Here is a 16,155-nt window from a genome sequence, read left to right as displayed (position 1 = left end):
AAAGCGATCCATTGATCTTGATGGAATCGGAACCGATGAATGTGTGATTAAAGATAACCGCAATTGAATATAAAAGATGTGAATAATGTAAGAACACAAACACTTTTTAAAGTGGTTTGGTAAGTTAGAACTTAAGCCTACGTCTACTGTTTTTCTCATTGCTTAGAGAGCTTACAAGAAAATATGCCTAGATCAAATTGTTAACCTCTCTCCCATCATTGGAAGGGGTTTATACAAGTTTTTTTTTACAAAGGAAATATAGAAATTCATGGGATTACAATCAAAATCAAGTCAACTTCGATATTCACGTGTTTGAGCGCTAAGATCGCGCTTTCATTATTGTTGATCTCATCCATTCCAAAATATCTGAGATTTGGGTTTATTTGTGATTTGTCGAACAATTGCCACGGTTGGCCATGATTAGCTTATGTTGGGTTGAGCTATATCTCGACGAGCTTATACTAGGTTAGACAAGTGCTGAGTCGAAATAATTCTAGGTCGAACTGTATCCTCATGGGCTTCTGACATTTCCAAGGTTAATGGAAAAATCACATACAACAAGTTTCTTTTCCCTTTAGCATTTTTGTTTTTGTTTTTTTTTTGTAGATAAGAAATAACTTGGGAGAATTTTATTTAAAATTTTGGTAAAAGAAAAGTGAAATAATGATTTTATTAAAAAAGTTTGAACAAAAAAAATAAAGTTTTTCTAATATTATTGTTTATTTGTTTAAACTTTAAAATAGTAAATAACGTTATTTTAGCCTTTATAGCAAAAAATTGTTTCAAAAGTAAATTTTTCTCAACATCCTTTAAAAATTCGGAAGTAATTGTCACTTTCAGAAACCCGTTGACGTATCTGTATTGAGCCCAAGCCTCATAAGTGAAAATGTATTTATATTTTATCCTTATAATTATTGGTGAAATACTCCATTCTGTGTCACCACCACAGTTGCTTGCTCTTCTCGGACTAGTCATTCTAATCCAAACTATAGTTGAAATGAAAGAGTTGTCAACTTCATTCCTTTATATGTGTCAACTCTCCAACCTCAATATGCGTTTTTCGTTTTCCAGAGGTCGCTACCTCACCTATAGATATTTTCTTCCTAAATAATATAGTACAATAAAAAATAATAATAAGGCTCTACCTTTTGTTAATATAAAGTAAGAGTATAATTACAGAAACTTGTAACAATCAGAAATATCCAGTCGACCATAATGGGATTGGGTAGAATGTGTGCGTGATTATATATAACGAACTGTGAATGAATTGAAATACCGTAATGTAAGAACACAAGAGGTTTTTAAAGTGGTTTAATGGGTTAAAACCAAACTTATGTCCATAATTATCTTATTGCTTGTATTAGGATTACACAGAAGATAATTATAGGAAGATAACACGTGATGACAAGCTAAGACTCTCTTTAAGTGATTTCTTGTGCTTGCGTGAATAACAATCGATCGATCCCCTAAAATGGATGGGAGGCCTCTCTTTTATACACACTATTTGACAGTGGTTAGAGGTTGGTATTACGGGATAGATTACACGCATAATCTCCTGTAATTTGGATCTGAGTCAGTCTCCGTCCATGTTTAAGTCTGAACACCCATGCTTAATACTAATGAGCTTGTTGAAGAAGTCATCTAATATAGGAGCGACACGTGGGGTGATTTTGACCACTAGATCTTGATACAGTATATAAAGGAGCGACACAAATGTAGTAATCGGAAAATTATGCACAATAAATAGAGGATAATGAGCTATAATCTGAAAGAAGTTTCAAATTATGCTCCCCATAAAAGGACAGGTAGGAATGATGGTAATTTAATAATTAAGATTCTAATTAAGGTTAGCCAATTTACATGTATGATTTTAATAAATCTAGAAGTATATTAATGGGAGATTTTGAGCAGTTTTTTCTTTTTTGGAAAAAAAAAAAAAGAAAAAAAATATCATCTATTATTCGTGGTAAACAGTTGCAACCGCAACAAGTCACCACCACTCTCATAACAAAAACGATAAGGATTTTGAAAACAGGGCCAGAGAGATCACGATTCGACAAGACAACCTCTCTCTCTTTGGCCTTTCACTCGGGATAAGATGGCCCCACCTATCCTCCTCCTCACATTATCCACCACCGATCAACCTTCATCACAACATTTTACCCTTTTCACCTACTGCCCCTACCCACCATATCACTCTCTTCTCAATTCCTTCATACCGTCCATTCAAAAACTTCCCGTTCATCAATACTTCCTGCGTGATCATAGAAGGTAGTGTAGGATGATAATGTAGTGTACGTCGTAGGAGATCAGGAACATCGAGAAAAACAAAAATGAAATTAACCGCTGAAAATAACTGTTCTCGTGATTTCCCAGCGTAAGATATCATCCTCGGCGCACGTTAATTTCCCTCTCTCAGCCACTAGCTCTCTCCAATAAGAGCTCACTCTAGCCAACACAAACACATTTCGCTCTCCCTTTCTCTCTCTCAACAGCAGGAACATGGAGTCGCGAGTGCTGTCACGTGCCACCAACATCTCCACCGTCTGTAACTTCGGGAAGCCGTTGCGGGAGAGCAACCACAACGTCAGCTTCGTCTCCGTCAAGCCAATCGGAGCTGTTGGCGAAGGCGGTAATGTGATCTGGGGGAGACAGCTACGTCCGGCTTTACTCCTCGAGAGCTCGCATGCTCCTGCCGGCTTGTTCGCCGGAAGAAGGGAGATTCTCCGGCCCTGCCTCGCCGCCGCTTCTTCGCCTGCCCAAGGAGGCGATTCCGCCGGGTGAGGTCCGTCTCCTCCGTTCTGAAACGGTAAACTCGACTGTGTTAACTCAAGACTAATCTCCCTTTTTTTAAATGATACTTGCAGAGATGTGAAAGTCGGGTTCTTTGACAAGTACCCGGCTCTTGTCACCGGGTTTTTCTTCTTCATGTGGTAAGTCACGTGACTTAGTTTAACTTCTTTTACGTTTAAACAACCGCTCTAACCGTCAAACGGATGTCAAATTACTGCAATACCCTTTCCTTGCAGGTACTTCTTGAACGTGATATTCAACATTTTAAATAAGAAGATTTACAATTACTTTCCCTATCCTTAGTAAGTTAACTGTTCCGTTTTTGTTTGATGATTTGGTCTTTCAGTAATTTCGTGTGTTCTTACCAGGAAAGTTTGTTGTGTGTAGTTTTGTGTCAGTTATTCATCTGCTGGTTGGAGTTGTGTACTGCTTATTTAGTTGGGCCGTTGGCCTTCCCAAGCGCGCTGTAAGTGGACCTCTTTAATCTAAGTTACTTTATGCTATTGATTTAATTTGTACTTGTATATCACTTGTTAATTATTTAGTTAAGGATTTAGATCAAGGTTCATGGCAATTTATTAATTATGATTGGTATTAGTTAGTATTATTTCACTTGGCTACAATTGTTTTAGATGTTATCTCTTTGGTATAAAAAATTTCGAATGAAAAATCATATTGAATTGGACTAGCACGGAGAACTGTTGATGATCTTATCTGTCTAGGTATGGATTTTTCTATGTGGGACTCAATGTGATATGTATGTGAGAGAGATCTTGTTAAAGAATTAATGAACTACAGAGCAAGTTAGTTGTCAAACATTGAGCGTGGTAGAAATTTGAAATAAAAAATTGATGAAGCTTGTGGATACATTAGGTTATGGGAAAAAGTCATCATCCGTTTTTTCTGTAATTCCTGACATGGTGAAAAGCAGAAACCTCTTATTATACTCGTTGAGTTAACAATCTTTATTATCAATGTTTTTGCTTTCTCTTATTTGTTTTTTGTGCTGACTTTATGTACTGATAATATCCTGTGACCGGGTTGTCTGTGTAGCCTATCGATTCAAAACTCCTGAAGCTGTTGATCCCTGTGGCTGTGTGTCATGCGCTAGGCCATGTCACCAGCAATGTCTCTTTTGCAGCAGTTGCTGTCTCATTTACTCATACCATCAAAGGTGCTGACAATAATTGAGCCAATTTTTTGGGTGGAAAATCATTGGATTCTATCCATCTGTTTTTCATTGTTTCATTTCACTTCAGATATAAATTTGATTTATGAGTCATTGTTGGTATTGGTTTTATTTTATTTCAGCTCTCGAGCCCTTCTTCAATGCTGCTGCATCTCAGTTCATACTAGGACAATCAATACCCATCACTCTATGGCTGTCTCTGGCTCCTGTTGTTCTTGGTAACTTCTGTTCTCTCCATTTGTGCCAATACCATGGCTTCTCTATCTTTTATCAATTCTATTATGTGCTTGGATTACAAACCTGATGCTATTTTTATATCTAATTCATGACTGGAGGTGTGTCCATGGCATCATTGACTGAACTTTCATTCAACTGGACGGGCTTTATTAGTGCTATGATATCCAACATATCATTCACTTACAGGAGTATCTATTCAAAGAAAGCCATGGTGACTTTCTAGGAAACCCTCAGTTATTCATCATGTTCAGCTTCCAATTGATTTAAAAAAGCTTATTCTTATAATAAGTGCTTCTTTATGCAGACTGATATGGACAGTACCAATATATATGCTTATATTTCTATCATTGCCCTCATTGTCTGTATTCCACCTGCCATTATTGTAAGTAAAGAAGCTTCTGGCCCTTCATGATTCTAGCCTTAAAATATAAGTCTACAATACAGTTGTTTGAAGGCCCTCCTTGTTTCCATTGTGTTTGTTTTTACAGGTTGAGGGACCTCAACTGGTCAAGCATGGTTTTGCTGATGCAATTGCCAAAGTGGGTATGGTCAAGTTTGTCTCAGATCTTTTCTGGGTGGGAATGTTTTACCATCTCTACAATCAGGTATGCATCTTCATCTGATCCCGGCTTTATATGAACTAAAAGTATCAACTGGTAATGTTCTTCTTGCAGCTCTTCAGTTTCATTGTTTCTTCTACAATTGGTAGTTTATAAGTTTAATTCCTACTGCTGAGTGCTGTCCCTAATGCTATACATTATTTTAACTAATACATCACTATATGGTTTTTGCGATGATAAAATATAATTTACCTTCTGAAAATTCAGTTGGCTACCAACACCTTGGAGCGGGTTGCACCTCTTACGCATGCTGTTGGCAACGTGCTGAAACGTGTGTTTGTGATTGGATTCTCAATATTGGTATTTGGTAAGTATTGTCTCATCTACTTTGTATGTATATATGTCAATAAAGTTTGGACCAGCCAATGAAATCAATATCTAACAATTTGCTCCTTACAGGTAACAAGATCTCAACACAAACAGGTATTGGAACAGTCATTGCGATTGCAGGAGTTGCAATGTACTCTTTCATTAAGGCCAAGTTGGAAGAAGAGAAACGAGTAAGTCTCATTCCGAATGCATACATACATATATAGTAGAAGTTAATCAGAGCTGGTCAAAAGTACACTTAGTTCATGTTTTGTGGCTTATAGGCATCACCTATGCTAGAGATTCTCATTTTATTTAATCCTTAGAAATTTAGAAACCCCAAAAAAAGATTGATGAGTTGGATTCAAACCTAAAACCTCTCATATATATAACCCTTAGAGTAGAGACTTAATCAATTGAACTACTTAGTACTCACATCTCGCTTAATCTCCCTGCACTCATGAGTCACACCCACTTATCCAAAAAAAAAAAAAAAAATCAGTCTCTTGCTTTTATAGTTTGTAAAGCTGTCTGAATGAACTAAATCTTCTGTTCTCAAATTCCTGGGTTCACATTTAAGAGTATGAGTAATTATTGTTTTTTCAATTTGTATTTTTAAGATGCTTTTCTATAGGGCCATTTTATTTCCTCAAAGATGATAATTCTATTTCCTTCAACTTATGTTATTACAATGTCTTGTGGCTCCCCACACCCGGTTTCTTTCCCAATAAAAAAACCATCTCACCGAGTCAGCACTTTTTGCAAGGGAGAAAAAATTGAGAAAGAAGAAAGGAAAGAGGAAGATGGTGGTCTTTTTGTTTTTTGTTTTTTGAGGGGGGGATGTGATGGGGGATTTTTATAAACTTATTGTTATGCCATCATTTTTCTGTATTTTCAAGCTCCCTCCCAACAAGTACATGTTTATTTAAAGAGGAGTTTAGCTTATACAAAGCACACCTCCGCACATATTAGGACTCAATCTGGAAGTTTCATTTTAACATGAATTGAATTTCTTTTTTTTCAGCAAACGAAAGCGGCATGAGACGAAAAGAGGCAAGGCATGAAGGAAATCTTGGATGTAAAGTCATGTTCTACTGTTCCAAAGATAAAAATGACAAATTGAGTACCATCTGTCATTGTGAAGTTACTATTATTATTATTTTTTTGATAATTTTGTTTGATGCTGAGTACAAACAATTGCTAATTTGCAATCAGCTCATGTTGACTGAAATAATTTCTCACTTGCTGTCTCTCAAAACTAGCTTATATGTTTAGAAGCTCTAGAGAGTTTAACAGAAAGTGATAATGAGATATGTGAATAGTGAATTGCATGAGTAGAAGTCTTCTGAAACTAAACTAATCACCATACATTCTTTACATTTTTTATAAATTATCATAATTCTGCCTTGAGCAGCTTCATAACGCCAACGGAAAAAGAAAAAGAGCTAGTTAACTAAAGACCAAGTAGAAACTGAGCTCTCGAACCATGAGTGCAGAGAGCTTGCATTTGAAATAAAATGGAAGCCGTATTCTTGACTCTTGAGGATCCGTGCTGGTTTCTACGTTTTTGCCTTTTCGTGTGGGATTTAATTTTATTGTATTAATCTTCTGTATCTGAGTTTACCCATATGACTCTGTAACCTTTTAAATTATTGAAAAGGCATAAATACTTCCAGTTTCGCAACCAAAACATTGTGATGGCTTTTTTATGAGAAATTCATGGTGCTGTAGGAAGTACATTAAAATTTCACATGTTTAAAAGTAAGTTAAATGTTCCTACACAATACTTCGCAGTTTGGAATCATGCATCTTGATTTCGGATGTCTTCTTCATGTTCAACAAATTTGTTATTAACTCCACCTGAGCGCTTGTCGCACTTTCTCTTGCCTATCCCAAAATCCACTCACCACCACACTCCATGTTCCCTCATCTGGAACGCATCCACAAGAACCATTTCATCAACAATGCGAGCAGCTTTATGAAGGTCACCTTTCTTACAAAAACATGTTATGAGAAGCCATAAGTCCCAGCCTCGATTGAGATACCCCTAGTCCGCATACATAGATACACTTGAAATGCTCGATTAGCATCACTTTTACAAAGGCCTTGAACCACCGTATTATGAATCCTAGCATGGGACTCCAGTTAATCGATTGGTGAAATTCCCTGAAGGACCATTCATCAAGGAAGTTTGCAGCCTCTTGAAACTTGCTGATATCACGAAACCTAATGATCTTTCCTATAACCCTGCTCTGGTTTGAAGCCCTGAAGCTTCACCTATCAAGAATTTCCACGGCTTCTCGGAGTTTCCCTTCTTTACAGAGACCATTCTTAAAATACTATACGTTATCACTTAGGTTATGACGTTTGCTAATCATCATCTCAAATAACTCCATAGCTTGTGAAGAACATCCTTCCTTGCACAGCCCATCCATTAAAGAACTATAATAACACACTTTGGCTCGATGCCTTTGCTCCTCATCTCTTCAAAATCCTGTAGCTTCATCTACATTCCCCCATTTGCACAAACCATGTATTAAAGAGGTGTAAGTAACAACCCTTGGTGACATCCTTTTATCTCCATCTCTTTGAACAGCTCCTTTGCTTCATCTATCTTCCCCATCTACCACAGCCCATGATCAAAGTACCATACGTATAGAATCAGGAGTGCACCGCGGTTAGGCATCTCATGAAATATTCTAATAGCAGCATCAATTGTCCCACTGTTCTTACAAAGGCTTTGATCAAAACATTAAGGAAGCAACACTAGTCGAAATACCCATTTTTTCATATCCTTATAAAATCTAAATGCGGTCCTTAACTGATTCTCTTCACAAGAATATCACGGTAACGTAAGACTTTTCAGTAGGTTCGCACTCAAACTCCTTCATCCTATGGAAAACCCTGATGGCATCCACCGGGCGGTGAACACGACCATAGCCTCTACAAATAGAGAGCAATATATTTTCTTTGATGTTACAACTCTCTTTCTTCATTCTATCGAGAAGATCCTCAGCTGTTTTTAAATGATTAGCAGACTAATCTAGAGATCATAAGACCAATGTGGCTTCTCATGCTTGAAAACCTTTAGCATACTCAGCTGTTGCCGAATCAAATATGACAAGGGCCTTTTCACATCCTTTTCAGCTCGTATAGAGCTGCACTACTGGGCAGGTGTTATTTGTTTCGACCATTTTAACATAGACTTAGCACCCATGACTACAATAATATAAAATAATAATAATAATAATAATATAAATCAATATTGTAGCGGCGTAAGAGAAAGAGATTAATAAACCACAATCGGATTCACAAAAACTTGTTGTCATCTTCTCTTATCGTTTCATCGAACATGTTGTACGCCGGCGTTAAACACATGCAACATCGAAATAACGAGATTTGCGCGGGTTAAAGAAAGGATAATAGCTTACATACCGTAGTCACAAACTTATTTCCCGCTTTAACTTTTTCATCTTCAATCTCCTAACATCTATCTCACTTTGACCCCGCCTGAAGAAAGTAAATTAATGAACTGTTTGGACACAAGTGAGATTTGAATGATGGCTGATAGAACACATGAAGGAGAATAATTTTTTAGGATTATTTGAGATTATTGTATATAAATACCCTTTTAACTTCTCTTTATACGTTTTACACCACCAATAAAACAATATTTTTAATATAAACTAATATAATTTAGTTTATAATTATGAGTAATATTACACTCAGTTACTTTTTATATAAATTTTTCTTACAAATTTACGTGACAAAAAATAATAAATGAAAATTTTTTTCAATTTAAAATCACCAAATCATTTTTATCACACAAACTAGAGTTTTGTATAAAATATTATGAATGTATTTTTTGTAATATTATATATGACAATATTATACTATAACATATTAAATCATTACAAATATACCACTATGAATTATGTAAGAACCCCATATTGATGAGCAAAGTACAATTTTGTATCCTAGACTAAATTAGTTTGTAACTTGTAAGGGTAAATCAAGTTAAGTGTCTAGGTACTTGAACTCAACTCGATTACTAAGTTTGAGTTCGAGTCTAGTCAAGCCTAATGAATCGAGTTTGACTCGAACTCGGTATCTGAAAGTCAAATTCGAGTTCAAATTCAAGCTCGTTAATCGACGTTTAGTTGAGCATTTTGAGCTTAATCAAGCTTAATCAGTTATAGTTGAGTTTAATCAACTTTTTGTACAGTGACAAACTCGACTGTGAGATTATTCGAGCTACTCGAACTCAAACTCGACTCAACTAATGCTGAGTCGAATTCAAGCAAACCGACCCAGCTAGCAGGACGGGAGCGCTCGACTTGGTTGTCAACCCTAATCTCGATGACAACTGCAAAAGTCACACTTGCGGCAGTGCATTCCTTTTCAATTACACAAGTACATGTGTAAACTTATTATTAGCAAAAGGCCATACGTGGCCAAAATCACAATATGACAGACAACAAATCATGGCGTGACGCCCATTCATGGCCACCGCAATTGAGCCTGATTTAATCTCTGGTGATGTATAGTTCTACACTTCTAATGAGTGTAGGGGCGAGCCATGGCCTTCCCCTCCACAAGTTTTTTTAAAAAATTTATTTAATCCTTATAAATTCAGATTTTATCAATTTGACCCCCTTAGTCTTTGAAATTAACTTTGGCCATAGAAATTTGGCTCCTTTTAAGGCCCCTTCATTCATTGTCATTACATTGTGACCCTCTTAGAATACATTTCCTAGCTCTGACCCTGACCAAATGACTATTGGGTGCTTTTCTATAAGGTTTATAAATATTTCCATATTTTTAATAAACTTATTTTATATTTTTTCTGGTTATGAACACGTTAAATGACAAATATGCCATTCAATTGTTAAATATCAACAAGCGGTTATTAATTAAAAGAATGATTTTGCCAATATTTGAAACAGATTTGTTGATGCAAAATTTACATCGACCAAGCGATCCGATTGATTTGATAGAATCGGAACCGATGAAGTGTGATTAAAGATAACCACATTGAATAAAAGATGCATAATACTGTAAAGACACAAACACTTTTTAAAGTGGTTTGACAGTTAGAACTTAAGCCTACGTCTACTGTTTTTCTCATTGCCTAGAGAGCTTACAAGAAATAATATGCCTAGATCAAATTGTTAACCTCTCTCCCATCATTGGAAGGGGTTTTAACAATTTTTTTTTTTTTTTACAAAGGAAATATAAAATTACGGGATTACAATCAAAATCAAAGTGCAACTCCGATATTCAGTGTTTGAGCGCTAAGATCGTGCTTTCATTATTGTTGATCTCATCCATTCCAAAATATCTGAGATTTGGGTTTATTTGTGATTTGTCGAACATGTCCACGATTGCCATGATTAACTTATGTTGGGTTGAGCTATACTCGACGAGCTTATACTAGGTTAACAAGTGCTGATTCGAAATAATTCTAGGTCGAACTGTATCCTCATGGGCTTCTGACATTTCAAGGTTAATGGAAAATCACATGGAACAAGTTTCTTTGCCCTTTAGCATTTTTGTTTTTGTTTTTTGTTTTTTTTGTTTTTTTTTTTTTTTTTTTTTTTGTTTTTTTTTTTTTTTGTAGATAAGAAAATAACTTGGGAGAATTTATTTAAAATTTTGGCAAAGAAAGTGAAATAATGATTTTATAAAAAAGTTTGAACAAAAAATAAAGTTGTTCTAATATTATTGTTTATTTGTTTAAACTTTAAAATAGTAAATACGTTATTTTAGCCTTTATGGCAAAAATATGTTTCAAAAGTAATTTTTTAACATCCTTTAAAAATTCGGATGTAATTGTCACTTTCAGAAACCTTTTGTCTCTGTATCAGGCCCAACCTCATCAGTGAAAATGTTTTATCCTTATAATTATTGGTGAATGCTCCATTCTGTGTCACCACCACAGTTGCTTGCTCTTCTCGGACAGTCATTCTAATCCAAATATTATGGAAACGAAGGTTGTCAACTTCTTCTTTATATGTGTCAACTCTCCACCTCAATATGCGTTTTTTCGTTTTCCAGAGGTCGCTACCTCACCTATAGTATTTTCTTCCAAATAATATGGTTGCAGCTACATAAAAAAAAAAAAAAAAAAAAAAAAAAATAATAATAATAAGGCTCTATCTTTTGTTAATCTAAAGTAAGAGTATTATTACAGACTTGTACAAACCGTATTATTACGGAACTTACAACCAAAAATATCCAGTCGACCATGGTGGGATTGGTAGGATTGTGCGTGATTATAGATACCAACTATGAATGAATTGAAATACCGTAATGTAGAGAATACAAGAGCTTTTTAAAGTGGTTTAATGGGTTAACAAACTAATGTCCACAATTATCTTATTGCTCGTATTAGGATTACACAGAAGGTTATAGGAAGTAACACGTGAAACAAGCAAACTCTCTCTAAATAGTTCTTGTGCTTGCGTGAATAACAATCGTCAATCCTTAAATGGATGTGAGGTCTCCCTTTTATACACACCGTTTGACAGTGGTTAGGGATTAGTATTACGAGACAGATTACACCGATATCCTCTATAATCTGGATTTGAGTCAATCTCCGCCTATGTTTAAGTCCAAACCCCATGCTTAATACTAATGAGCTTGTTGGAGAGTCATTTTATTGGGACCGACATGTGGGTGATTTTGACCGCTAGATCTTGATTCGGTATATAAACAGTGACACAAATGTAGTCATCGAAAAATCATGCACAAAAAATAGCATAATGAGCTATAATCTGAAATCAATAATGCTAGACGATACCGGGATTTTTGCACCGAAATATTGTACCGGGCTACGTGTAACATGTCTCTGATTTTTTTAACAATTTTTTTCCAGTGAACGGCCGTCCATCAAATTTGGACGACCGTTCACTCACATGGACGCTCATCATATTATATGGACGGGGTCCAAACCAGACGGCGTCCATTCCTAATGGACACCCGTCCTTAACCAAAATATGAAAATAAAAAACAAAAAAATTTGAGGACGGCCGTCCAAAATTAAGTTGGACAGGCGTGACGCCCGTCTACTTTAAAAAAAAAAAAACACCTTTTCGCTCTTCTTCTTCTTCGCCAAGCCAAAAACCACAACAATATCTCTCACAACACAGCTTATGATCTCCTTGATATCCATTTGATCCTTACGATAGACTGGAAGCAGCAACATGAGAGTTTGGATAACAACAGTCTCAATGAAGCTCTTCCATTAAAGTAACTACTCCACCTGACAATCCTCCACCATTGGTGCTCAAATGCTGTAACTTCTTCAAGCACTTTGATAGGGATAAATATAATCACAAAACTTCCTAAAAGCCGACTCCCTTCTTCATGGTGACCTACTTCTCTGAAGTAACTCAGCTCGACTGCAGTCACAAGAGATCCTCAATGTTCATCGATAGCAAGGCTGTTTCGGCCTCCATTGTTCCGACTTTTGGAGCTGCCTCTGAAGTTTATATGCTACAGAATTGCTTCCGCTAGCACCAAATTTCCCTCCAGGTTGATGATGACTCACTCTTCCTCCTCTCATCATGCAATGGAAGTTTATACTCTTAGTGGGGAACTTACCAATGGAATGAATGCTAAGGATGGTTTGCTTCTAACTTCATTATTTAATTTTGGGATATTATTCTTCTGATTCTGATCTAAAGGTTATTTTTGTTTTGTTTATGCTGTAATTCAGTGGAGGATTAGGAATTACTGCAAAATGGATTTAAGGTATTACAGGGATGGAGTGGAGCGAAGAGAAGAAAAGAAGAAGAAGGAAGAAGGTGTTTTTTTTTTTTTTTAAAAGTATGGACGGGCGTCCATTAGGAATGGCGCCCGTCCAAACTTAAGGGACGGGTGTCCATTCGACCCCATCTAATGGACGTTTGGACGAATGGACGCCCTTCCCCAAATTTTTTTATTTTTTTATTTTCATATTTTGGTTAAGGACAGAATCCCTATTTGCGGACGTCCGTCCAAATTAGGGACGGTTGTCCTTAATTTTTAATAAAAATTTATTTCATTTACTTATGGACGCGTCCCTATTTAATGGACCCCATCCTATAATATATGGCGTCCATGTGAGTGAACGTCATCCAAATTTGATGGACGACATTCATTCAAAAAAATTATTAAAAAATCAGAAACGTGTTTACACGTAGGTCGTAACAATATTTCGGTGTAAAAATCCCGGTGTTTCGTAGTATTATTGAATCTGGAAGAAGTTTCAAATAGTGCTCCCCATAAAAGGACAGGTAGGTAGATGGTAATTTAATAATTAAGATTCTAATTAAGGTTAGCCAATTACATGTATGATTGAATAAATCTAGAAGTATATTAATGGGAGATTTTCAGCAGCTTTTTCTTTTTGGAAAAAAATATCATCTATTATTCGTGGTAAACAGTTGCAACCGCACACAAGTCACCACCACTCTCATAACAAAAACGATAAGGATTTGAAAACAGGGCCAGAGAGATCACGATTCGACAAGACACCTCTCTCTTTGGCCTTTCACTCGGGATAAGATGGCCCCACCTATCCTCCTCCTCACATTATCCACCACCGATCAACCTTCCTAACACATTTTACCCTTTTCACCTACTGCCCCTACCCACCATATCACTCTCTTCTCAATTCCTTCATACCGTCCATTAAAAACTTCCCGTTCATCAATACTCCTGCGTGATCATAGAGGTAGTGTAGGATGATAATGTTGTACGTCGTAGGAGATCGGAACATGAGAAAAACAAAAATGAAATTAACCGCTGAAAATAACTGTTCTCGTGATTTCCCAGCGTAAGATATCATCCTCGGCGCACGTTAATTTCCCTCCTCAGCCACTATCTCCTCCAATAAGAGCTCACTCTAGCAACACAAACACATTTCGCTCTCCCTTTCTCTCTCTCAACAGCAGGAACATGGAGTCGCGAGTGCTGTCAGTGCCACAACATCTCCACCGTCTGTAACTTCGGGAAGCCGTTGCGGGAGAGCAACCACAACGTCAGCTTCGTCTCCGTAAGCCACGGAGCTGTTGGCGAAGGCGGTAATGTGATCTGGGGAGACAGCTACGTCCGGCTTTACTCCTCGAGAGCTCGCATGCTCCTGCCGGCTTGTTCGCCGAAGAAGGGAGATTCTCCGGCCCTCGCCGCCGCCGCTTCTTCGCCTGCCCAAGGAGGCGATTCCGCCGTGAGGTCCGTCTCCTCCGTTCTGAAACGGTAAACTCGACTGTGTTAACTCAAGACTAATCTCCTTTTTTTAAATGAACTGCAGAGATGTGAAAGTCGGTTCTTTGACAAGTACCCGGCTCTTGTCACCGGGTTTTTCTTCTTCATGTGGTAAGTCACGTGACTTAGTTAACTTATTTTACGTTTAAACAACCGCTCTAACCGTCAAACGGATGTCAAATTACTGCAATACCCTTTCCTTGCAGGTACTTCTTGAACGTGATATCAACATTTTAAATAAGAAGATTTACAATTACTTTCCCTATCCTTAGTAAGTTAACTTCCATTTTTGTTTGATGATTTGGTCTTTCAGTAATTTCGTGTGTTCTACCAGGAAAGTTGTTGTGTGTTAGTTTTGTGTCAGTTATTCTCTGCTGTTGGAGTTGTGTACTGCTTATTTAGTTGGGCCGTTGGCCTTCCCAAGCGCGCTGTAAGTGGACCTCTTTAATCAAGTTACTTTATGCCATTGATTTAATTTGTACTTGTATATCACTTGTTAATTATTTAGTTAAGGATTAGATCAAGGTTCATGGCAATTTATTAATTATGATTGGATTAGTTAGATTATTTCACTTGGCTACAAGTGTTTTAGATGTTATCTCTTGGTATAAAAAATTTCGAATGAAAAATCATATTGAATTGACTAGCACGGAGAACTGTTGATGATTTATCTGTCTAGGTATGGATTTTTCATATGGGACTCAATGTGATATGTTGTAGAGAGATCTTGTTAAAGAATTAATGAACTACAGAGCAAGTTAGTTGTCAAACATTGAGCGTGGTAGAAATTGAAAAAAAAATTGATGAAGCTTGTGGATACATTAGGTTATGGGAAAAAGTCATTCTTTTTTCTGTAATTCTGACATGGTGAAAAGCAGAAACCTCTTATTATACTCGTTGAAACAATCTTTATTAGCAATGTTTTTGCTTTCTCTTATTTGTTTTTTGTGCTGACTTTTGTACTGATAATATCCTGTGACGGGTTGTCTGTTAGCCTATCGATTCAAAACTCCTGAAGCTGTTGATCCCTGTGGCTGGTGTCATGCGCTAGGCCATGTCACCAGCAATGTCTCTTTGCAGCAGTTGCTGTCTCATTTACTCATACCATCAAAGGTGCGACAATAATTGAGCCAATTTTTTGGGTGGAAAATCATTGGTTCTATCCATCTGTTTTTCATTTTTCATTTCACTTCAGATATAAATTGATTTATGGTCATTGTGGTATTGGTTTTATTTATTTCAGCTCTCGAGCCCTCTTCAATGCTGCTGCTTCTCAGTTCTACTAGGACAATCAATACCCATCACTCTATGGCTGTCTCTGGCTCCTGTTGTTCTTGGTAACTTCTGTTCTCTCCATTGTGCCAATACCATGGCTTCTCTATCTTTATCATTCTATTATGGCTTGGAAATTTTGGGGGAAAATTGACATTTTCCATGAAATTTGGATCAAAATCTGATGTCCGGTTTATCCAATCTCAATATTTGGATCGGATCAAAACTGAATCAAACGAAATTCGGATCAGATTTCATCTTGATTTGAATTTCCGGATCGGATAAAAAAAATGCAAAACCGAATCAGATAACCGGTTTTGCACACCCCTTCCAATTATGGTGTCAGCTGTGGCTCCTAGGCCTAGCTCAGCCAACCAAGATATGGCGTGCAAGGCATGACACTAATCTAAGGAAAATACTTTTGAGAAAAGTAGCGTAAGATGGCCTCTTTAAGATAATTCTTTTGCCTGCATTTCTTATATTATA

The 16,155-nt window shown here is 36.8% G+C and overlaps 1 protein-coding gene and 1 pseudogene across 1 annotated transcript; both read left to right on the top strand.

Annotated features, from left to right (window-relative positions):
- The first annotated feature begins 2,211 nt into the window (after positions 1-2,211).
- On the top strand, positions 2,212-6,499 carry LOC116145147 (triose phosphate/phosphate translocator TPT, chloroplastic-like). Its single transcript, XM_031430581.1, has 12 exons — positions 2,212-2,780; positions 2,868-2,933; positions 3,030-3,095; positions 3,181-3,259; positions 3,847-3,967; positions 4,105-4,200; positions 4,318-4,430; positions 4,524-4,601; positions 4,708-4,824; positions 5,047-5,146; positions 5,239-5,339; positions 6,173-6,499. Exons 1-12 carry the CDS (start codon positions 2,503-2,505, stop codon positions 6,188-6,190), a joined length of 1,233 nt encoding a protein of 410 aa, XP_031286441.1. The 5' UTR covers positions 2,212-2,502; the 3' UTR covers positions 6,191-6,499.
- Positions 6,500-12,721: 6,222 nt separating this feature from the next.
- On the top strand, positions 12,722-15,823 carry LOC116145429 (annotated as a pseudogene).
- Positions 15,824-16,155: the final 332 nt, after the last annotated feature.

The sequence above is a fragment of the Pistacia vera genome, unplaced genomic scaffold (genome assembly GCF_008641045.1).
Source record: "Pistacia vera cultivar Batoury unplaced genomic scaffold, PisVer_v2 Contig1144, whole genome shotgun sequence".
NCBI classification, from domain to species: Eukaryota; Viridiplantae; Streptophyta; class Magnoliopsida; order Sapindales; family Anacardiaceae; genus Pistacia; species Pistacia vera.
The sequence above is the reverse complement of the archived record's forward strand: the minus strand, read 5'-3'. Positions and strand labels throughout refer to the sequence as shown.

Bases quoted from the DNA above. Each gene is read 5' to 3' on its own strand.
- LOC116145147 (XM_031430581.1), top strand. From the start codon at position 2,503: ATGGAGTCGCGAGTGCTGTCACGTGCCACCAACATCTCCACCGTCTGT. The intron at 2,934-3,029 runs GTAAGTCACGTG...CTTTCCTTGCAG, and splicing joins GGGTTTTTCTTCTTCATGTG to GTACTTCTTGAACGTGATAT. The intron at 3,096-3,180 runs GTAAGTTAACTG...TGTTGTGTGTAG, and splicing joins AATTACTTTCCCTATCCTTA to TTTTGTGTCAGTTATTCATC.